This window comes from Corvus moneduloides, chromosome 9 (assembly GCF_009650955.1).
Source record: "Corvus moneduloides isolate bCorMon1 chromosome 9, bCorMon1.pri, whole genome shotgun sequence".
NCBI lineage: Eukaryota > Metazoa > Chordata > Aves > Passeriformes > Corvidae > Corvus > Corvus moneduloides.
In genome coordinates, this window is record NC_045484.1 from 4,327,439 (window position 1) to 4,351,372 (window position 23,934).

A 23,934-nucleotide genomic window follows, 5' to 3' on the forward strand; every position below is an offset into this window, starting at 1 on the left:
GGGTTGGGACACAAGCTGTCCCCATCAGCACCTTGGAGCCAAGGTCCCCACCCCGCTTCCAGGGCTGGAGAACCCCCATGGAAACAGCCCGACACAGCAACTGTGCTTCAACAGACTCCTCCAAACCCCCTGGCCCAGGGGCCTGGGCAGGACTGTGCTGCACTTGCATTCACAGGGACGGGGCAGAGCCACTCAGAATCAAACACTGTTTAATGTAACAATAAATTACATTTTTACAATCAAGAGTTTACAAATACATCCAAAAGTTAATATCAAAATAGACACTCTGGAACTTTGCCAGTCAGCTCATCTCTGTACAAATACATACACAGAAGAGGTAGTGTTAAAGGCCTTAGAAAATGGCTTTTGCAAAGTTTCACGACTTAAAGCAGTTCTGGAAAGCAACCAATAGTGCAGCCAGAGAGGGATGTCACCTGGAGCGCAGGGAGGACCAGGCCCACCTTGCAGGAGGATGTGGCAAGAGCAGGATGAGGAGCTCCCCCAAGAGCACTGCTAGCAGGTTTCCACTGTATGAAGATAAAGTGCCTGCTTAAACAAAGGAGAAACACCTTTTTCCTCTGAAAAGGGGTCTGGGACAAACACCTGCATCGGGGGGGGGAGGGGGGGGGTCTGTTTTGTCTTTAAGGAAAAATGAGCATCAGTCTGTTCCTTTGCTCATTCTACATCCTCTCTTAAGCCCTCACAGACACACGTTGTGTCTGTGGGTCAGTCCTTCAATTCCAGCCTTGCACTGCACTGCTTCCTGCCCTCCCGAGCTTCCGGCTGACACAACAGATTCCTTTCTCTCACTTGTCACTTGTAAAGTACCAGCAACACAAACACAGGGGTTTTCCTCTACAACCATTACCAGCTCAGCTCCTCACAGCAGCGCTGGATGCTCAGAGCAGCCCAGCACAGCTGCTGCATCCCGAACCAGCACTGCTTCTCCTGGTTATCCATGGCTATCCAGCGGCACCCTCACTGAAGACAGAACATTCTAGAAGTGAACAGAATTCTCAGCAGAAATCCCGACATTTAATGTCCACGTGGAACTGTGTTTTTCCCTTCAACTCCAACCCAAACCAGCACCGCTGAGGAAGAAAACACGGCAGTTTTGGCTCCTCCAGCACTTCCCTCTCCTCCCCCTGAGGAGGTGGAGCTCACACAGCTGAGCCCGGGTCAGAGCCAGCCCCTGCTCTTGGCCTCCCTGTACACAGAGGCCTGGCACTGCTCCAGCATCTGCTCCAGCTGTGCCAGCTGGCAGCAGCCCACTTCCAGCCTCTCCCTGGGAGACAGGAGAGAAAGGTTAGCAGGACACAGCAGAATAGAAATCTTTACAAATACTCCCTACATTTTCAAGGACATTTCCTTCAAACTCAAGCAGCAGCAGTGACTTTTGCACTACAGCTGCTAAACCTGAGGATTTCACATGAGTTCCTTGCAACACCCAACCCACAGCTGCCACAGGCAGAGCTCCTGTTCCCTTCTGGGGCAGGTAAAGTGGAACAATCGGCAGGAGAGGTCACTGACATCCACTTTCTGGAGAGATTTGGGATTCTGGAAGGTTCAGTTCAAACCATCCTTCATACATTGACATACCCTGTACTCACACTCAAAATAACGATCTGGATACACCCCCTTACGACTTTCAAAAGAGGAACCTCAACCTGATCACATATAAACATGCCCTAACTTTAGTTTCCAAAAGATTCTTTCTCAAAAGACCATTTAAAAGCGGCTCCTCAAAAAAGGAAGAAAACCCCCATCACTGAGTTCCCCAAGCACAGGCTGAGGGCTGCCACAGCAGTCTGCAAAATACTTGTTTTACTCTGCTGAGCACAAATTTCCACACACAGTTTTCTTTCTGCCTGTATCAATACAGGTCTAGAGCCATCAACTCATGCGGAGTGAAGCTTTTAAACTGTTTTTTATTGCTGATTAAAATACTGAATGTCTCCCTCTGCATAACTTTGTGCCCTGATCTTGCAATCTGCACTCTGAACTTCACGGAGGATTCAGGGACCCAGAATCAGTCCAGGCAAAGGGAAGCTTTTTAGAGTAATTCACTACCCAGCCTTTCACTCAGCTGATCCTGGCCAGTGACAGCTCATTCATATCCACACAACAGCAAAAACCAGTTACCTGTCCTTTATTAGGCAGCTCAGAATTATCAAAAACCCACGATAACATTTTAGAAACCTCCCAGAGCCTGGATTCACAAACCCTCAGTGACACAAATTCATAAAGAAATGAGCCAGAAACCACTGGCATAGGAAAGAGGGCCCAACACCTCACCTCCAACAGCTGAAAATCACCATGTAGGCACTGATGCCTCATCTGCAATATAATTTCTGTCCTCTCCTGCTCTGTGTTAATTGGGCACTAAAATTAAAAAGGGAATTTTAAAAATCCCCCATTCATTTTCCCTACACTGTTCCTACAAAGGGGGATTTTTTATTGACCCGGATGATTCCTCTCATGGTACCTTGGTTAATACATGTGAAAAAGCTGCCTCAACCCCCCCAATGGGGTCAGTAACTGGCTCACCTGTACAGCTCCTGTGAAACACACTCATACAGCTCCTCAGCAGTGAATTTCAGACTGTTATTGATCTAACACAAAGAAGAAAGAATTCATATAGTCATTTATCAAATATCACATGTCTGCTACAATTATACAGTAGGAATAGCAGATACAGCTCATGTATTCCCTAACAGGCTCTCAAGTTGAGACAGTACATTAAAAAAGACATCCTGTATCTTATAATAAAATCTAATATTACAAATTCCAGCTCCATTTTCTAACCACTTCTGCACAAATCTAAAAGACCTTCAATAATTCTTCCTCCTCTCAAGTTAACCAATAGTTTTATTTATATATACACATATACAAGTACATATAGATGTGTGTGTGTGTGTGTGTATGTACCTCAAATGAAATAGGCTCTGACTTGCATCAATTCCAAAAATGCATGTGAAGGCCCAAACCCCAAATATACTTCCCTGCACAGCAGAGCACTGCAAGCCTGAAATATGTAATGTATTAAATAGAGAAATATTCTACTAAAACCATTCATTTCAAGGCTTTTTACTCTCAACAGCAAATCATTCACACCAAGTGAGCACTCAGCAAATCACACAGGCAACTCAAATACCTGCTGAAATCCAACCAAAAATCTATCTTTATGTTCAACAGCTAATAAATAAGAGTGAAGAATCTAAATTCTTAGTGGAAATACAGTGATGAGACATGACCTCAGAGCTACTTGAAATAAAAGCTGTAAGTGAAGTGACCAAACACCAAAGAAAATATCATACCTCATGCCTTCTGAGGAAGTTATAGAGGGTCCAAATATCTTGGAAACTGCTGGTTGGGGTCAAAATTCTGAAAAAGAAAAGTTTGGGGATGCTTTTAACTCTATGAAAGAGTTTAAAAAATAAGCCAGAAATCCTCAAGGGAAAAAAAAAAATTACTTGAACAAAAAGGAAATTATGAAGTTTGAAGAATTTTCCCTTCCACTCCTCTAACAGAATTAAAGAGCTTATTATTTCTGTGAGGACTTTTCTGGAGGCTTTTCCTAATTAAAAATTCCCTCCATGTTTTTGTGACCCACTTCTGTATGAGGAGGGAGGAAGCCCAGCAGTAATTGAAAGCCCTTTGGTGCCCACCAGCAAGGCCTATGGGCTCACGTGGAACCACAGCAAAGCTTCCCAGGATACACAACATTCCCACCCCAGCTTTAACTCGCTCCCTCCAGATTCCCATGTGCAGCCCAAATGCTGCAATTCACTTCCCATTTTTGCTACTTCTAATAACCACCACCTAAAACTGCCAAGGGCCAGCGGGATGTGGCAGCTGAAGAGAGGTGGCTTTAATGAAGCACCTCGATGGACACCCTTTTCCACAAGGCTCCAAACCTCATCCAGTAAGGAAGTTGGTTTTTAACAAAATTAAATATCCTCATCTATTTAGGCAGATACAATTTAGTTCCACCTCAGTGCAACTTTATTTGCATTCACCAGGAAAAGCAGAACCCTCCTAAATGCTGTATAATGTACCTTAAAATCAACATTAAAACACAAGTAACACCTTATAAATATTAAGAAATATTGATAAAATTCTGGTTTTTAAGTCTTACATAGTTAAATAATGATTAAGATAATGACTGGACTTGGAAAAAGAAAAAATCTTTTGGGGAAAGCTCTATTTACTTTCCCATGGGAAAGTGCCCAAATTCTCCTCTCCCTCCTCTTGCAAGCTCTAAGCTTCATTTATAAATGAATTAATTAGGAGTTGAAAAAATCAGGAAAGTAACAGAATAAGCTAAAAAATCCCAGTTAAAGGACCCTGTGTTTGAAGCAAGCTGGAAGACCATGACACAGCACAGGATTTACTGTGACTGGAGTGTCCACTGCTTTCTCTCATCATTTTTGGTAGGAATTATCACCAAAAATTAGTCACGCATTCTTCCCCCCCTTCCTAAGAAGCAGTACCCAAAATGTTTGCGTTAAACCTGCCAACTATGAGTCAGGAGGGGAACCAACTGGCTGCTCTGCCTAAAAACACCTCGGAGCCTTCCGCGGGCACCTCAGCGACAATTGGCTTTGACAGCGGAAAACCCCGGCAGGGAGAAGCTGCCAGCAACCCTCCTTGGAAATGCTGGGAATCCCGGCAGCTGGAACTGCACAGCAGCTCCCACTCCCCCGGCAGCTCCCATTGCCCCCCAGCAGCTCCCTTTCCCCCAGCAGCTCCCGTGCCCACCTGGCAGCTCCCATTCCCCCAGCAGCTCCTGTGCCCACCTGGCAGCTCCCATTCCCCCAGCAGCTCCCATGCCCACCTGGCAGCTCCCATTCCCCCAGCAGCTCCCGTGCCCACCTGGCAGCTCCCATTCCCCCAGCAGCTCCCGTGCCCACCTGGCAGCTCCCATTCCCCCAGCAGCTCCCATGCCCACCTGGCAGCTCCCATTCCCCCATAGCAGCTCCCATGCCCACGCAGCAGCTCCCATGCCCACGCAGCAGCTCCCATGCCCACGCAGCAGCTCCCATGCCCCCTCGGCAGCTTCAGGCAGTGCCAGCTCTGCCTATCACACCCAGCACCTGCAGCAGTGGCAGCAGAGCATCCCGAGCCTGGGAGAGGCTGATTCCTCATGGAATCATTCCCTCCAGTCCAGTCAGAAACTGCCCGACTGCTGGCATCAGCCTGGATGCACAAGTGGCCACAACACAAAAGGTGTTATGAACAACCTCACCCCAAGGCCATCACAAAATGCTGGGGCAAGGTCTGTCGATCAGTATTTTTCCTGCTGTGCCAAGGACACACATGGGTAAGTGATGGAGCTGCCATGGGACCTCTCCAGAGGAAGGATGGAGGGAACATATCAGGTGTATCCCTGCAAGGGGTGTATCCCTGCAAGACCTCAGGTAGATGGACAAACCCACTGTGCCTCCAGTTCTTTGGGAAAAAAAACCAAATTTTGTAAATAATCATCCAAGTAACTTAATGTTAAATCCTGTACCTCATTTTATGGCCTTTGCTTGGATGATGCCAATGGTTTCTGGGTTTGTACCACGGAATGAGAAGTCTGACATTTGGCTCCAACTTTTACAGCAGCTCCAAATAAAAGAGATTTGTTGTTTTGAGGGGAGAGCCCTCGCTCCACACAGAGCTCTGGGAAGCTGCTGAGGAAGAGCCTGCACCGTAACTTCCCCCACAGATTCCCAACAGGTCAGCATTCATGAAACAGCCTGGTGGTGTCTGCAGCTAAATAGGGGCTGCAATACCAGCTCCAGTCTGGGAATATATTCTTCTGTACAAAACTGACACATTCCTGTCTGCAGAGCAATGATTTCACAGCACCACCGCTCTCTGCTGCTTTCAACCACTTCATGCTCCTTTCATCTCCTGTAGCCACCACCTTGTGCTATGGAAAATGGACATTTTAAGGGAAGGTGCACACTGGGAAATCTGGACCTGTATGAGCACTGACTCTGCCTCTATTACTTCATTAAATCAAGTTGCCCTCATTTCCATGGAAGCTTCTCAGTGATAAAAAGTCTGCCTCAACTACAGAAATGTCTAGAGAACATCCTCTAAATCTGTAATCCATGAAGCAAAGGGCTTTTACATCAAACTGTTCTAAGGAGCCATGTGAACCTCAGTATTGTGACCATTACAACATTAACCACTGCTGCTTCTCTCTCCACACTGGTTCAAAAGCAGAGGGTGGAAATCCATGGCATCACTTGGCCTTGCAGAACCACACTACAACACCCCCCATTCTGTACTTGAGCTTCAGCCTAAGAACTCCAGTGTGATTCTACACAGTTTTCTGGAAATACTGAGCATGTAAGGTAGAGAAGATAATGTCATGGAAAGACCCGAGAAATGACTGTGGATACCTGCCACCAGTCGGAGGTTAAATGCTGTCCTGGGGGCAGGAGGGAGAAAGGAGACAGTCAGACTTGGTGATTTTATCTCAAGAGCTTCCCAAACCACTCCCAACATTTCTTTATCTCCCATTCTGTTACTCATCTGATGCCAAACACAAGGTGTAAGATACAATAATAAACAGAAATGGATAGGAAATAGCTCAGGATGTGGTTCCTCACTTATGCACAGAGAAGATCTGGGAGAAAGCAAAGCCTATTTGGAAAGAACCAGAAAATGAACTTATCAAACAGAAGTGAAAAAGCCCAACCCACAACCCAAATGGCAGTGAAAGCAGCTCAGCCTTCCAGCTGCTCCAAGACCCCATGAGGGCAGGGACAAGGGAGGTCTGGTGGGACGGTGTGGAATCCCGTGTCACACCCTGGGGAAGTTCTGCCCCCAAGGCCTGTCCCACTCAGCTGTCCCTCTGTCACTGCTCAGGCTGGCAGGGCTGGCACAGAGCACTAATCAGTTAACAAATCCAGCGCTCCATCTAAAAGGCTGGGATCTGATGGGAGAAAACGCAGCCTCATGCATTAACAGCCCCTTTTAACCTCACAGCCCGAATATCAAGGAAGCAAAGGAGATGGGAAAAGGAAACACCGAACTTCAAGGAAGCAAAGGAGATGGGAAAAGGAAACACCGAACTTCAAGGAAGCAAAGGAGATGGGAAATGGAAACACCGAAGTTCCCTGTGGCTCATTACCAATTCCTCACTGCACTGCACCGAGGGGCTCCAGTGGAGTTACAGCCACCAACATAGGCCAGGGTTGCTTCCACAGCAGCCAGCTGGGAAATTCAGGGGACTTCTCCCTGCACCGAAGCCAAGCTCGTGATTTCCGTTGCTGTGGAAGTGTCTCAGCTGTTACCCCCTGCTGGCACCTCTGGCTTTACAGGCTCAAGGCACCGTGTCTTTTACAACCCCGTGTTTGAAACCCTTCTGCTTTTCAGAGTGCTCTAAAGGCACCACGGTGTGAGCAGCTGCACAGCACCACCTCTGCCCTGCCCCTTGGGGAGCACTGCCCAGTTCCAGCTCTAGCTGAGCTTTATTTCGTAGAGTTGTCAATAAAATGGACACAACAGAACATTTCAGTGGGTAAAGGACAAATTTGGGCCTGGCAGCAGAGAAGGCTGCAGATAAGTTCAGTTTCAGGTTTCACCTAAATGCATAAAACCATAAAGATCCAACAAGTAGTGATTGGAATGTCTGATATTTTGAACTGAAAGCTAATCTCCATTTTACTTCCAGAAGGAGACTGTGTGCAGAGCAAGATCAAAGGCAGAGCTCTTCATCTAGAGACTTTATTGGAACTTTATGGCAGAAAATATTAACTGCCACAGGAGCCTGAGGGAATGAAGAAAATTCTCTAATGAGACACCAAGGAAAAGAAATCTCAATTCCTCCAGTGACCAGCTGAAAAAATAAAAAGGGCACAATTTCTCTACATCTGTGGAATTCTGTACTAAAATTAGTAAAACTGCAGAATTGTTTTTAAATTATTTCGATTCAGCGATCAGTTCTGATATGGTAATGCTCTCCTGCACTACTAAAATCTTAAGAAATTACACTTTTAATTTACAAATGTTTATGAAGCCCTTGACTAACCCGCATTTTTCCAAACCACTGGGAGTGTGAGAGAAATTCCATTTAGATAAAAGATTAGAAAAGCAGAATTCAGGCTCCTTATGCAGTCAGTAACAGACAAATATTTTTACAGGTGACAGCATATTAGTACAAATATTTAGGAGGCCTGTATCTAAGTGTATATGCTATAAACTGTTAGTGATTTTAAAGGTGGCATATGAACAAAAAAATTCTTTCTTAGCCAAGAGATGAAAAGAAAAAAATCCAACTAGAAATAACTGTATCAATTCACCAAAGACTAAATTTTCTTTCTTTTCTATGAACAAGGATTTCTTATCTAAAAGAAACTTGGCAGGAAACATGAAGACAATGTCCAGTTCTTTAGGAGTGCATATAAAAGCTTGGAATCACAAGTTCTATTCAGCTGAGGGCAAACGTCAGCTCATCTAAACCCCTATTTTATTTTAAAGAGTTCATTTAAAAGACCTTACATGAGGTGCCCCAATTAACTGGTTCCAAATAATACCCAACCCAAATACAAATATAAACCACCAGCGAGAACACTCAGAAAACTTCAATCCAAAATTATTTAAAATCATGCCATGGGTTCACAATTTTACTGGATGCTTGAATTTCAGAGGTTTAACAACTCTCGCTCATTACCAGTAGTAATATAGTTAGAATATGCTAACCATAATGATTATTCTTAATTCCAGAGCTGAAGGCTGTAACCCATCTCTAGCACACAAAATTGTGCAATATAAACACCACTCTGCTACCAATGCTGCTAGAGGAAAAAGCCAAGATAAAATGAAAAACCTGCATGGTGCGACAAAAGCTACCAGGACAGGGTAAGGTGCCAAAAGCTGGTACTGAGACATCTTCAATGAAACAGCTTTTTTTTTTCTTTTCCACATCTGTATTTGTCATTAACATGTTCTGGCCATCAAGCCTGAATAGCTGGGGTAGTGCCACTGGTGCAGTATTTTTTTTATGATTAAGGGTATCACTACATTTATCTCAAAAAGTATCATCATGTTTTCTGATTGCTTTTAACAATCTGAAAATCCAAACTTTTAATGCAGTTGAACTTTCAATACGATTTATTGGTAAAGCTTCCAAACTTTCACAAGATGTTTTCTCTCTTCTTTGCTCTGAACAGCAGGGACCAGAAGGTACCACAGAACCAGTTGTGTTTGATCACTAAAGCTGTGTTACCTCCAAATATTCAAGACAGAACTTCCTCACTGTTTTTTCTCCAGTGCCTCCTTTTCTGCACTCATGACATTAGATAAAGTCACTGAAAGATATTTTTTCAAAAATCACGAAAAATAAATACACTGCAAGGTCAGTTTTAGAGCAAAATGAAAGTGAGGTGTCCCTGCCCATGGCAGGGGGTGGAACAACATGAGCTTTAAGCTCCCTTCCAACCCCAGCCATTCTGATTCTATGAAAACTTCTGAATTTTTGCTTTGATACTCTGAAATATTCATAAAACTGCAATGAGACATCAACCTGGCTCCTGACTCTTGGGAAAAGTTCCTCAGAAGTCTCAAACTCCCTTAAATCCCTCCACTCAAGGCCAAAGCAGCGAAAGCGTGGTGCAAATTCTCCCCATCTCCTGCTCCACAATGCCACCTACTGCAAACCTGCACATCAGAGCAGGCATTTCCAAAGTGTCCAGGAAAACTACTCCATTCCAACAGTCAGCCTGTGTATTTCAGGATTTCTTATTTTTACAGAGCTCTCCCATATGAAGAAAACCAGCAGTTTTTAATGAAACACCTCTGCAACACAAAAATAACCATCCTGAATATTCCATATTCCCATTAAATGTCACCCACCACATCTATAAACTGATACCACAGGATCTGTTGCAAAAACGTTAGGACTGGAATGAAGAGAGCAAAGTTTAGCAGTAACCTGCTTTATTGAAACAATTTCCTTAGAGGGAAAAAACCCACCAGCAATAAATTGAATCCATCAGCACTCAGCTGCTCAAGCTCACATTTCTACCCATATTTTTCTGCTTCTAATTTTATAATATTTTGATCATTAATCTTTGAAAGAAAGACTGCAATTCTTTGAATGGATCTGTATTTCACTGCCATGAAAAAAAGACTAAGCCGAGTCTACACAGGAGATTCCTTATTCTTCCTGAAACTTCCAATTTTTTGTGCTGTATGAAAAAGGGCGGAGGGATGGGGCTCCCCCTGCCAGAGGGCAGGGTTAGATGGGATACTGGGAAAGAATTGTTCCCTGGGAGGGTGGGGAGGCCCTGGCACAGGTTGCCCAGAGAAGCTGTGGCTGCCCCTGGATCCCTGGAAGTGCCCAAGGCCAGGCTGGACAGGGCTTGGAGCAACCTGGGACAGTGGAAGGTGTCCCTGCCCATGGCAGGGGGTGGCACTGGCTGGGCTTTAAGGTCCTCTCCAACCCAAACCATTCTGGGATTCTGTGATTCTATGAAGACAGAGGGAACATTATCCTGCCTAAAGAGAGAATCCAGCTGATTGTCGTCGTCATGGCTGTCATGAAGAACACTCTAGAACTGGGAACAGCAAAGCCCCAAAACTTTATATCCTTCACTCTACTGGAACTTTGCCCCCATCCGAGCGGGCCTCACAGTTGAAACACAAATGCCCTGAATTATTCAAAGTTCCTGCCATCAGAACTGATGTATTAATCATAACCATCAATCATTAATAGCTCCAGTTACACCTGAGCAGAGGCAACTCACTGGTCAAACACTGGCAAACAAATCCCAGACATAAAAAAAAATTCCCTACAAGAGATCTCCATGTCTGCAACATTTTCATGATCTTTTGCTACCAAGAAATAGTTCAAGGTAGCCTTGACAGCAGGATTTTTACTGCAAGTCATGTCACTAAGCACACAGAATAAAGAGTGGTTTGGTGCTGAAATATTTCAAATTTTTGTGACTTCAGTTGCCTGTTGCACATTTTGTGCCCAGCTGCAGTGCTCACCTGCCAATGCCCTCACGGATGTCCTTCACAGCTGCCAACAGCTTCTGCAGGCCCAAAAAAGCCTCTTCAAACGAGGCCTTGGCAGCCATGGTCACTGCACTGGGGTCCAGCTTCTGGAATAGCTCAATACTGAAATTCAAAAGAAATAAAGAAGAGACAGAAAAGCAGTTAATAAAAAAGCTCAGAATTCAGAGAAACTCAGTGTGTGTTGTGTGTTTGTATTTTGTCTATTAAAACAAAAAGGTAAAATATAAATCACACTATCTAAAACAGTCTCAGAATACATGGCAGTGCAGAAATGGAGTTATCACTGCTGATTAGCTGAGTCCTCACAGACCACCAGAAATGGAGTTCCTTTGTGCTTGGCTGGCTCAGAGCCCCTCCTCAGAAGAGATTCCAGACTAAGAAAACAAAGAAAAAACACAGTACCTATTCTGATTTTATCAAAAGATATGGCATCCCAGTGAGTTTCCAGCAGATTTTTCAAAAATAACCAAAATAAAAGCAATGGTAAAACATCTAGATGGAAGAGGAGTTAATTCCATGCAATTCTTGAGTTTACATGAAAAAGGAAATACACTAGATTCTGCATTTTGTAAAGTGTAGGATTTTGCTTAACAACAAAATGTTTTCTATTTCCAATTGATTTTCAAGTTTTAAAATAGGGTACAGAATTTTGCATAAGCTGGATGACCTCCGCTGGGTCTGGAAAGAAAATAACCACAGGAAAATTAAGATCTCAGATGCTATTTTATGGATAAATATAAAATTTTCATGGATGTCCCAGACTTGTGGAGTTTTCAACTCTATTTTTCAGGGCAACTTATTTCAGCTGCTGCGCAGAAAAAGAGCAGCAAACTGACATAACAATGTGCATACTCCCAACTTTTGTGTGATATTCTTTTTTGGGGTCAATTTAGATTAATAACAGGGTAAAAAGCACTGTTTCTAAAGTGTGCTTGTTTGAAAGTTATCTAAGGTTATGTGTTAGTTCTGAGCCCCTTTAGCAAGCTGTACCTGTACAAGTTCATGGTGTTCCAAACACCTTCCAGGACAGACCAGATTTCCTGGTGCCTGTTTTCCTGAGCTGCATGAAAGCTGGGATGTAGCTCTTTTTCCTCAGTGCTTTGCAGATTGGGTGTCGTGGCTTCCATTTTTTCACATGCAGCATTTTCTGAAAGAACCATGATGTCTTCTGATAAATCCTGCTCACTGTCTGCCCTCACCTTATAAAACAGTTCAGCAAACAAATAATCAATGTATTTGGTTCCTAGCTTCAGAAAACCAGAATCTACACACTTCTACAGATTTTTTTTAAGCAATGCTCAAGAAATCAAGACTGAACTCTCTGAGTTACCTTGGTTACAGTCTCTGCATCCAAAGCCTTTCTCGATGGTTGGGGTTGGAAGGGACCTTAAAGCTCATCCTGTGCCACCCCCTGCTGTGGGCAGGGACACCTTCCCCTAGCCCAGGTTGCTCCAAGCCCCATCCAGCCTGGCCTTGGACACTTCCAGGGATCCAGGGGCAGCCACAGCTTCTCTGGGCAACCTGTGCCAAGGCCTCAGCACCCTCACAGGGGGGAATTCCTTCCTGACAAGTTTTCAGACAGAGCCTGATTCTTTTGGCAGCAGAATGTCAGGTTCAGGGCTGACTGCATCGCACAGAGGTCCCAGCACAGGTCAACTCCTGACCTTCCTCCTTTCCCCTTCAGCCTTTTCCAAAGACACTAGGAACTCTTTACAGCTGTTCTGACCTAGCTTCTTTCCCATAAATCCAAGTATTTCATCCATGCTCGTGACTCCAGTTTTTATGCCATTACATACAGAATTGACAGTAACCATAACGAAGACAGATGAAATTTCCTCCACAGCAACTCAGAGCTGAGCTGTGAGTGAAGATCAACTTCTGAGAACACAAAAGGTGTCAGGACAATCCCCAGTAACTATCACAAACCACATGATACAAGGGAGTCCCGTCTTCAGCTACCAAGACAATGAAAGCTGAAATAACACACCTAAGAACAGCAGTATGGGACCCATGTCAGAAGGTGAAACAGCAAGTTTCATCTCTAAGGCACATCAGCTACAATGCAATAGAAAACTAAGACAAAATAATGGTTTTCAGTCACCTTTCCAATACTAACACATTTACATTAGGGAAAAAATGTATCAGCAGATATTCACTGCATGAAAATAAAAGTTAAAGTCAGGGTCTCTTCATCTAAAAAACACCCCAGCAACATTACCTGGAGTAATCAGTGGAAATGATGGGAATAATTAAGAAATCTAAGCCAGGTTTGGAATGTGGAACAACTCGAGGATGGGGTGAGGTGGACAAACACCAAAGCTGCCCTTACCTCCCCTAGAGTCTCACACAGCTTTGTCACTTCAGCATAAGCTTGGGGCAGGACACCGTTGTAGTCTGACCTGGTGCTGAAAGCATGGAGCAATTTTTTGGATTCCTGGAGCAGGATACGCACTGTTGAGGAGTCAAATGGTTTATCTGATGTTTAGACATTAATGTGAGAGAGAGAAAAAAGAAATGTTAGGAGCTATCAGTCTTGGCATGCAAATTTAATACTCAAATACCTGGATTAACAGAAGCACGTGAAAAGCCTAGGAAAATGGTTCAGAAGCATCAGGTACAACAATCTCAGAGAAACATGCATGAGACTGCTCACTCCTTAACCAAGCCTTCCAAATTTATCCTGGGATCTTGCATGAGGATCAACTGGCATATCTAAAATAATTCTGCAGAACAGCAATATCCCAGAGAGGTAAAACCATGAAATCACAGGATATCCTGAGTGGGAAAAGACCCACCAGGATCATGGATCCAGCCCCTGGCCCTGCACAGACACCCCAACAATCCCACCCTGTGCATCCCTGGGAGCGGTGTCCCAATGCTCCTGGAGCTCTGGCAGCCTTGGGGCCGGGACCATTCCCTGAGGAGCCTGGAAACCCTCTGGGGGAGTTCACCAGTCTGTCTGTCAAAATCAAATGCTCAAAGACATCTTTAAACAAATGGATGGTTTGTGGGTCTTTTTTTGTTGGCTTCTTTTTAAAACAAACCTCCCTGCCCTCACGTACCACATTCAATATCCTTTGCTCCTCCCTAATTTATTTGGCAAATGCAGATCATTTGGTCACACGTAACATGGGGGCAAAGGAGGGAAAAGGATTATCTGCTTTTTAAAAATAATTCAGAGACTTTGGTGACCATTAATACACACAGTCAGTTCTGTAACTCAAACCAGAACAGGGAGGCTTTTTACAAGTTTACAATTAATGTTCTCAGGGACAGTTACCTGCACAAAGGTGTTTAGAAAGACATTCAATGGTTGAAAGTAAACTCCTTGGCACCACATAACCAAAAACAGCCATCCAGTGTTTTTTATAACACTTCAGCAGGTTTGCTAAGGTCCATGGTGGCTTCAGATACAGGATCTGGAAGAGAGTATGTAATAAATTCAAAGGCTGGTTTTCATTTAGACATATTTCTATACATTCCACAACTGCTCTATTCTTCAAGAATGTGATGATTTGTGACTGCTGAAGGAGAATTTCAGTGATTCCTCAGAAATAAGACCACATCCAGATTTAACAAGTTTAATCTATTAATAAAGATTTGATCCAGCAGCATCATGGGTTAAACAGTGATGCTCATTCAGAAGGAATGCACAGTCAATCAGTCTCATAATTTTTGGTTCCCCATTCCTCAAAAATAATACTTTCGATTTATCTCAAAACTGATCTAATGAGTTACTTGTGCACAAAAGCCAACAGTAACAAGAACAAAAAGACCAACAATAAATATGCCTTTGATTTTCTAGTACAGTTACAAAGTAAAAATATACACTGTGACTATTTATACATGAAGTAAATTATGTCTATTGCAAAAAACCTGAAATTAACTACTATCAAGCGAAACCAGTATTTCAAGAGATGTTAAAAGAAATTAACTAAGTGAATCAAGAAGTGATTAAAAGCTTAGCAGCTAATCAGGGCAGTTTGGGAAACAACAGTCACCCCACGATTTGGGGGATTTGTCAAGCCACAGAGGCTTATCTGCAATAAATTTAAACTTCTAACAGCCTCCCAGCTGGTAGAAGCTATGAAATGGAATCTAAAGTAAAGCATGAACAATTTGAAAGTGCCTTGTACATGGGTATTTATCTTCTGCAAACAATACTTTTGCAAGAATGTTTAGAGGTTCTCATTAGTACCCTTGTCATTCTGTATCTGCACTGGAATCAATTTAGCTGTGAACAGTTTTATCCACATCTGTTCTGGTGGGGAAAAAATGCCTGCAACAAATGCCTCAATATTATACAGAACATGATGGAATGATTTCTTGAAGGATGTATTTACAGGGTGGGGATTTAATTGACTAGAGAAGCTGAAATAGCATTTTAATGCCACTAATAAAAAGAATCCTGAAACTTCACACTGAGAAATCAGCACCCCTGTTACCGTGTCATTAAAATTCTATTAAAATACTGCACATGTTGCACACTACTGGTCAAACAGGATAATCTTGCTATAAAATGAAATATTAGAAGTGAACATTGAGCTGCTCCCTGTCAGTGAACTGTTACATCAGGGACCTGGATGACTTGGGTTTGGCTTGGCACAGGTATTAATAGCAATAAAATACTAAGGACATTCAAACCTCTCAATAATCAAAATATCAAGCAAGTTGATGTAAGAAACCACCTCCATCCACAGGTTTCCAAATGCAAGTTTCATTTCAGTCTCCAAAATAGAAGACAAAGCTTCTCCTAAGTTCCTTTCGAGGTCTGGAAGCACATTTGGGAATTGTGCAGTAAAACCAGCATCACCTCTTGTTTTCCCAAATTCTGTATCTGTCAAACCAACGACACAAAAGGTATTCATTGAAACTGGGTTTATATCTAAGTCATGTTGATGGTGCATGAAGAACTTGTGTCTATAAAGACAGACTGCACTTCAGTTTATAAAGCAGATGGGCTATACCTAATTAGGTTTCAAGTATTTCTAGTTATACCCACTTGTACTGTGTGTATTTTTAATTAAGAGCTACTAACCAAGAAGGTTAATTTCTCCAGAGTATTACTCATTAGTGATCTTACTAGACATTTCTTTTTCCTTAAATAATTTAGATCATATACAGCCAACAGGGTTACCAGCAAGCACAAGATGATCACTTCTGAGTTCTGTAAGCTATACCTTTGGACAAATGAAAAAACCTCTTTCCGTCCCAAAAAGTTCAGGACACCTTTTAAATTACTTTAAACACAGAAAATTCATACAGTGTTTTTTCTATAAAATAGAACCACATCATATTTGAATTTCCTAGAACTCTGAGACAGATGGTTAATTAAAAGTCTCAAACTTTCAGGAAACCCTTGAAAAAACCTTCCCCAAACAAAAAACATTCCTAAGGATTCAAAGCATAGGAAAACTGAAGGTATAGTAGGAACTGTTCTCCCTTTGCCCCACTGATTCTTACACACTCACAAACCAGCATATTCCACAGACTCACCCTGCTCTGGCTGCTGCAGCTCCTCACAGTTCAGGGGCCTGTTTGCATTCACATTCTGCAGAGCAGTGACCAGATCAGCTTTGCAGAATGCCTTCACCTCACTCACAATGGCTTTACTACACAAATTTTTATCATCCCTAGAAGAGAATTAATTGTTGTCAAAAAAGGAATAAAAGCAGCACACTGAAAAAACTTGTATTTGGAAAACTTACTTTGTGAACTTCGTTATACAGACAAAGTTTTCTTTCTCAAGCAATTAGAAGCAGTTCAAAAAATCAAACCGGAGAATTAAGTAAAAATGAGAAACATCCTGAAAAGTGTTTCACGGTCTAGGTTTGCTCTCAGAAAACAATAGCTATAATTACTACAGGAGTGATGCTTAGTTGCTATGATCTCAGAAAGCAAACCAGGCAATAATTCTGAGACAGTAATATCTTATTTGATGGCTACAGTTAGTTCTCCTTGTTGAGACCCTTTAGTACTATTCTACTGGCCAAATCATTATCCCAGATGCCATTCTGAGGTCCTGCTCCAGCAGAACTACTTTAAAAATCCAGGACAAAATTGCATCCCAGTACTTTCTCAAAAATTCCCATTGCTTATACTGGTAGAGGATAAAGGGATTTTTTGGATGAAAAGCAGTTCTGAAGTCACCTTCTGTTCTTTGATCAGTGAAATGTAAAACCACCATCACTACCCTATGAATACTGTGACTGAAGTGGCATTTTCAGCAGCCACCTGTGTCAACTTGAAAAAACCAAATGGTGCCCAGACTTTTAACCCCACTCATTGAACTATGCAGGAACTGGTTCTAGCCAAGACCAGAGCAAGTAGAGCCAAGGAGTATTAGTCCTTCAAACTGGCTCCACCTGCTCGTATCAAACTCAGAATCAATACTCAGAGGTCAGCTGTTATCTTCACAAACAGGAAGAGCAGCAAATCCATCTCCAGGTTCCCTCTTTCTAAGATTAACCCCGTTTGCTTCTGCTTGCCTGGCTGGAAACAGGGATGAAGTCTCTAACTGGATCTCAATCACTAATTCACGTATTTTTTCCTATTTTGTAACTTCAGTAGTATTTTTTGTGAGAAACCAGAATAAAATCTGAGAAACCTATGCTTTAACAAGTTTTAAAATTGAATATTGAGTAAGCTGAATTTTATTTCAGGCCTCAAGTTCATGAAGGTGATTCCATCTCCAATTTTAGTGGTTTATTATATCCTTCTACTCTAGCTTTCAAGAGGGTGATTGCCCTTCCAAGAGCTTACTTCAGAAACTGCTCTTTCTTTAAGGCCTGATTTGAAAGCAGTGTGGCAGGAGAGCTAAAGGCACCCAGGAACTCACGTGCAGAGGACGACAAGAGCTTGTGGGAAGAGGTTCTGGTACTGCAGGCAGCACTGCAGGACGCGGTCATCGTTGTTCTCGTCGCTCAGCCCATCTGCAAAGGCAGTGCAGACATAGCTGAAGGATGTGGGTACAACTCAGCCTCACAAACACCTCCCTGCACTCATGGTGCTCTTTGTACGTTTAATACTCCCCACAAAAGGAGACAAGTTCAAGGTGAAAGTAAGAAACAACTGATAAAACAACAGATAGTGAACACAGCACTAGCACTAATAAGGCATTTGCACACCACAACCTGGATACACTCTGAAAGCTGCTGTAAGACATTAGCTCATTTTAATTAGCAAACTGCAGAGTGAAGTCTCCGTTAAACTCAGAATTCTAAGGTTGCCAGTAGGTGAAGTGCAAGGATGAAGTACCCAGCACAAATGGATTGCACATGTATTACACATTTTTTGAGAAGCCAGCTGCATGGATTGCCCCCACAGTCTGGAATCCTGGTTCTTGAGACACTTGTAGATAAACTGCACTGCAGGGATGGCTTTGTCCCGAACATGCTGCAACATTTTCCCCTTCTTCAAGTTGTCCAGCTCTTGTAGGACGACCCAGGGAATTATTAATGCAAGTCTATCAACTCCTGGAAGGAAAAAAACCACCACCAATAAACAAAGGTATTTGCAGAAGTAACACAAACTGCTACAGAGAACTTTCAATACAAGCATCATATTTATGCCAGTTCACAACTTATTGCCAATAGTTCTCATATTCCTTGCTCGAGAGAATCTAGCATTCGAAAAAGAACCAAAAAAGGCTGAGTTCCCTCTTTCTAATCTAACCTCAATCTGGCACTACACTGATTACATGGAAAAGTGACATGAGGCAAACAAGAGAGAGACACATTTTAATCAGCAGAATGCACTGACAACATTGTAACACATATTTGCAGCAATTACCTTGGCACAGACTCGCTGTAAGATGTTGCAGCAAGGTGACACAGCAGCTGGAATACCAGGCTGCACACACCTGAGTGACCAGAGCAGTCACTGTGCCAAAACAAGCAGCGAAAAAAGCTCGTGTTCATTGCCAGCCAGCACTCCTGAACCAGGAACAGGAAGTGTGGATACTGGACCATGGTTTTATTTGTAGGTAAGTATGGGCTGAACTTTAAAGCTTTTATATGAAATACAGGATAAATCAGAAGTTTAATGACTGTTCTGTTGGTCCACCCATGACAAATACTTCAACCATTTTCTTTCTCATTCACATTACGAGAACAGAATTTTGAAAAAATTTATTAATAACCATCTGTTTTGTAATAAATAGGCTAGCAATCACCAGCATGGTGGGTCTGGTGCAGGACCATAAACTGGGAGTTGCAGTATTCTAAAAAAGGCATCTCAGTGTACGTAAGACAGCAGCATTCCTAACCTGGGAGGAGAAATACAGTCTGACACACTCCTGAAAATCACTCAGGCCCTCAGGACAGGTATTTTCCAGGTGGCTGGAATAAGTGTATTCCTTAGCTGAAAGCATCAAAGCACCCTAAGCATTCTGATAGATTCCAGATATGCTTACCAAGAACTGACATGCATGATCCTAACCCAGCAAACATCAAATAACCAACAGCTTCCCAGCATATTAGAGCCAGATATTAAATCCAGGGTCTCATTCTGAATTTCTGAGAAATTGCTCAGTTCTGTCACCTTTACCAAGACAGAAACAAAGCACTGACTGACTCCTCAACACACTTTAAATTCTCTTTCTAGAAAAATAAATGATAAAAGGAGACTAGAAAATAAGAGTTATCACTAGTAATGGGTTAAATGCTCAAGTTATGTTCTTAGAAAGGGTTAAAACTTATTTACGTCTAGGAATTCAAGCATTTTCCTGGGAATATCTGCCATGATTCTCTGCAGGTACATGGTCTTATTATAAGCACAGTAGGTTTTGCTTCCACAGCTGAGGTTTTCCTAGGATGCAGCTTGTTTGGGTTCACAGAACCAGGCTCTCAAGTGTGAGCCTTCTGCCTCTGCATGAAACCTGCTGCCCTTTTTAAGGAATGCAGGCTTGGTTTCCTTCAGGCAGCCTGAAGCTCTTACAGCATCTGTTCTTCTTACAATGTCTTACTCATCAGAACATATTCACATACCTGGTATATCCTCAGATTTCAGGGATCTCACAAACTCAAGGTGACTAATCATTATATTTGTGTCAATCACCACTAGGATGCTCAAACCAGAACTAAAAGCCCCTAGGGGAAAAGAAGAGAAAAGAAGAGAAAAAAAGAGAAAACAGCAACAATAATCAGTTGTGTGCTCCCTACTCAGACCATCAGTAACTGTAATTACTGGTTGCATCTAGAGAGCAAAGCAGATCCAATCATGGCATACCAGCAGAAATATTTAAATCCTGTTCTGGAAGATCTATCTCCATGCTTGTAAGTTCTCCACAGGTCTGTACTACAGACAAGGCCATCCTCTTCTCCACACGAGCAACGTGCAAGTCTTCAACTATCTGCATCTACAGCAAGAAAATGTGCATGTGTGCAATCCATTGGAAGGAATCACTTAATGATTCTTCCCCAAAAAGATACCTTTGCATTAATGCTGTTAAAACTGCCTCAAAATGATGTCCGAAAAATTTTAAGTCTGCACAGGAAATGTAAAGCCATGAGAACTTCTGCATATGCTCCACTAAAGACATCCAAAATACGGCCTAGAAAGATTTATGACCTTTCTACCTGGTATTCCAAAACTTTGTTGCATTTTTTGTTACACAAACTGCAAGTTTCCTAACAGGCACTTCTTAAAAAAATATGTTTCTCTTCCAACAAAAAAGTTAAGAGGATGGAAAATTAGACAGCTGGAGCATGTGAGCAACTATGAAGGCCCCTTTGTTGTACATGGTAACAGAAAGACACTCGTTATCTCAGACAGCTCCTGATTAGCAGCACTTTAGCAAGTTTGCTTAGTTTTTTAAATAAATGCTCTACATGTCTGGAGTGTAGATCATGAGTCAACAATGCCAAATACTAGGAAAGGTCATGAAATTCTCCAGTTACACAGCCTTGGTGCCCTTGGTCTCTTAAGACAACTCAGAAGTGTTAAATGAAAGCATTACCAACCTCTTGGTCTGTTTCTGCGTTCTGACTGTCTTGAAGGGGTGGAAAGTCTTCAGAGCTCTGTAGGAACAATTAAAAAAACCCTACCAACACCACAAAATACCAAGGAATACTGAGGAACAAGGGATCCCCACATCAGGCGTTTTGAAATACAGCCCTACAGTGTTAAACAAGTTCCTCACTCACCTTTGGGACAGGCACAACCTTTCTGACCTCACCTCCCTGGTAGGAGTCAGACGTGCACGGGACCTCAACATTCTAGAAACAAGCAGGAACAGAAGTACAACACATATCTTAGAAGGCTTTTTAGAGAACACTGGGTATTCCCAAGTGAATAGGGAACATAAACCACAGTTATTAGCATCTACAGTATAATTTCAATGGGGCTTAGACGCATGGCTTTCTTTTAAATAAATAACTGTGAATTACACAGCAAATGCCATCTGAACATTAACCTCTCACTTTTGCACATTGAAGGCGCTTGACCAGGCTGCCCGAGAGGTTGTGGAGTCTCCATCCTTTGTTCTGGGCAACCAGGTCTGGCTGACCCTGCTTGAGCGAGGGGGCTGGACTGGATGATCTCCAGAGGCGCCTTCCAACCTCAATGACCCCCTGGCTTTGCACATAATAACTCTCTTTGCATACACACAAATGCTCACACCACCGTAACACAAACTGGAATCTCCAAAGATGCTGGGGATTTACACAAGAACAACAGCAAAAAAGCCCCGTGCTCAAGATCCGGCTTGTGTTTGGCTCTGCACCTCAACCTAAGCTTAGAAACAAACCCGTCACACATAAAAGGGAAGTTCTGCAGCACACATACCAATTTAGTCCCAGATCCACCCCAAGGTCTCCTGGCATCACTCTGCCAGCAATGCTCTGTCTGGCAGCAAGTTTTCATTGGTTCAGTTTATTCATTCAAAGAATGAAATAACCGTATCAGCTCAAAACAAAAAATCAGCTGATTTATACCTAAACTGAAGTATTCCACACCCCCAGCAGCAAAGCAAAGCTGTGGAAGCATCTGTGACACAATCCCAACATAGAAGACCTTTACTCTTCTGATCTGTTTAACATTTAGCTGAGGAAGATGGTAACAAGGTTTACATTGGGATCAGAAAAATCCACCTAGTTAGCTATGAAACCTGGCTGGATTCTGTAAGACAGTCTGCTGGTATAAATCTGTCTGCCATTGAGAAACCAGCCTGAAACACCTACACAAAGAACTGGGTTCTCATTACCTGCTTAAAGCACAGTGCTTTGGCTTCCAAGTCCCCTTCTTTAGTCCCTGAGTGCCCAGGAGCTTTAGGAGAACCAGCACCATGTTTTCTGCGCTTCCAAGAGTCCCATCGTGGCGGAGTTTCTGATGAGGAGTGTGATGATCTGTGTTTACTCATGTGCCTCTTCTTCACAGCAAAGTCCTTATATTCTTCTTCCTCCTCTTCCTCCCAGAAGCTAGATAATGCTCTTGGCTCCTTTGTGGCAGGTTTATCACCATGCCCAGTCCCTGCATAGCTGTCAGGTGGCTTTTTGGGAATTCTGACATCTTCACTCCGCTTTTTTGAGCCCTCTGCCTTTTTATGTGGTACCTCATACACAGAGGACTTAAACTTTTCTAACATAGTTTGTTCTACTTTTAGCTTGAGTTTGCAGAGTTCAGCTTTCTCTCTCTTTTTCTTCAGTGCGTTGTCCCTCTGAAGTTCAAAGCTGTGCCAGAGCCTTTTCCCTTCTGTTCGATCAGAGCGACTTCTTTCCTTGCTGGCAGTCACCACATCAGGAGTGCGGGTGGTTTTGCCATGTTTGATTTCTTTGGCTTTAAACTGGATCACTATCTTCTTTTGCTTTTCAGTTTGAATTGAAGAACCATCCAGGGTTTTGCTTCTGTTCGGAGATTTTTCCTGGGATCTTCCATCAGCACTGTGGGAAACACTAGAACTTCGGTGTCGCTTCTTCTCTTGCCCATCTTTCTCTGGTTTGGACCTACAGAAACATGAAGGAAGTAATGTAATTTAGCTCAGTTAATGGAAAAGAGCAACAAAAAAGGCACCTGCATTTGATTTAGACAGTTAGAGCTAAGCATTTTTGAGCACCATGCTCTTAAACATGACTTGGAGCAACATCTGTCCTTCAAAATAGTTTGATATAGCATTTATTTGATTTACCTTTCTCCACTGTACAGCCACTTTAGCTTTAAGAAAATGGAGAAAAAGCTTTTTCTGCACTTACTGTTGGTTTGAGAGACACCCTACACAGTCAAGCTTCTTCTTATCACACAGGTAAGTTTTAACAGCAGTTCAGTGATAAAGGAGGTGCGTCATCCTAAAAGGTCAGCTTGGTCACACAGTGCCAAAACACACACAGCTTTCAAACTGTTTATCCTGCACTGACTGGAGAACTTGGAAAGGGAACAATGGATGGGAATATAGTAGCATTCTACAGAAATTGTGAATTATGTGAAAAATTTTTAGGAAACTTTCTTATAAGAGCAGAGAAAATACTCAGTAATTACATTGACTGTACACTAGGTTTAAAATATCCAAAGAAAGACCAGTAAAAACACTGTATTTTATTTGGTAAACAGGTTGAAAATAGTCTTCAGTTCAGCATTAAAGGGTCTATAATTGTTATACTTTTAAGTAGTTCTATTTAATGACAGATTGAGAATTTACCTCTGAAGTTCTGTTTCTCCTTTCACAGTGTGCTTGTAAGATCTTGTGTCTTCAGATTTCTGAAAGAAAAAAAAAAATTCAGAGGCTTACAGAGGAAACTGCAATTAAAAAAAAGACCTTTGTAAGACAGTGTCACAACTGAGTGGTTTGGCTCCTTAGAGAAACACTGTCAAAGGGTGCCAAGGATGTGCATGCAAAGATAAGGGTGCAAAGGGTTTAGCAGCACTTCATGATTTAATCATGGAGCACTTTAATGCTTACAAAATGATTCAACACGGCCC

General features: G+C 42.6%; 1 protein-coding gene across 4 annotated transcripts in view; it reads right to left on the reverse strand.

Moving 5' to 3' along the window:
• Positions 1–192: 192 nt before the first annotated feature.
• Positions 193–23,934, reverse strand: part of SWT1 (SWT1 RNA endoribonuclease homolog) — a 26,859-nt gene continuing 3,117 nt past the window's right edge. For 2 of the 4 annotated variants that reach the window (XM_032117813.1, XM_032117814.1), the window contains exons 3-19: positions 23,654–23,712; positions 22,226–22,964; positions 21,168–21,239; positions 20,985–21,041; positions 20,251–20,380; positions 20,010–20,111; positions 18,309–18,497; positions 17,861–17,954; positions 16,519–16,655; positions 15,711–15,859; positions 14,303–14,441; positions 13,352–13,497; positions 12,013–12,221; positions 10,996–11,124; positions 3,318–3,384; positions 2,548–2,612; positions 193–1,285 (exon numbers count right to left, since the gene is read on the reverse strand). In XM_032117813.1, the coding sequence (XP_031973704.1) occupies positions 1,180–1,285; positions 2,548–2,612; positions 3,318–3,384; positions 10,996–11,124; positions 12,013–12,221; positions 13,352–13,497; positions 14,303–14,441; positions 15,711–15,859; positions 16,519–16,655; positions 17,861–17,954; positions 18,309–18,497; positions 20,010–20,111; positions 20,251–20,380; positions 20,985–21,041; positions 21,168–21,239; positions 22,226–22,964; positions 23,654–23,712 (2,589 nt within the window). In that variant the 3' untranslated portion in view covers positions 193–1,179. Of the gene's footprint in view, positions 1,286–2,547; positions 2,613–3,317; positions 3,385–10,995; positions 11,125–12,012; positions 12,222–13,351; positions 13,498–14,302; positions 14,442–15,710; positions 15,860–16,518; positions 16,656–17,860; positions 17,955–18,308; positions 18,498–20,009; positions 20,112–20,250; positions 20,381–20,984; positions 21,042–21,167; positions 21,240–22,225; positions 22,965–23,653; positions 23,713–23,934 lie in introns of those variants that run through there. The other 2 variants (XM_032117815.1, XM_032117816.1) reach the window with 2 other exon arrangements.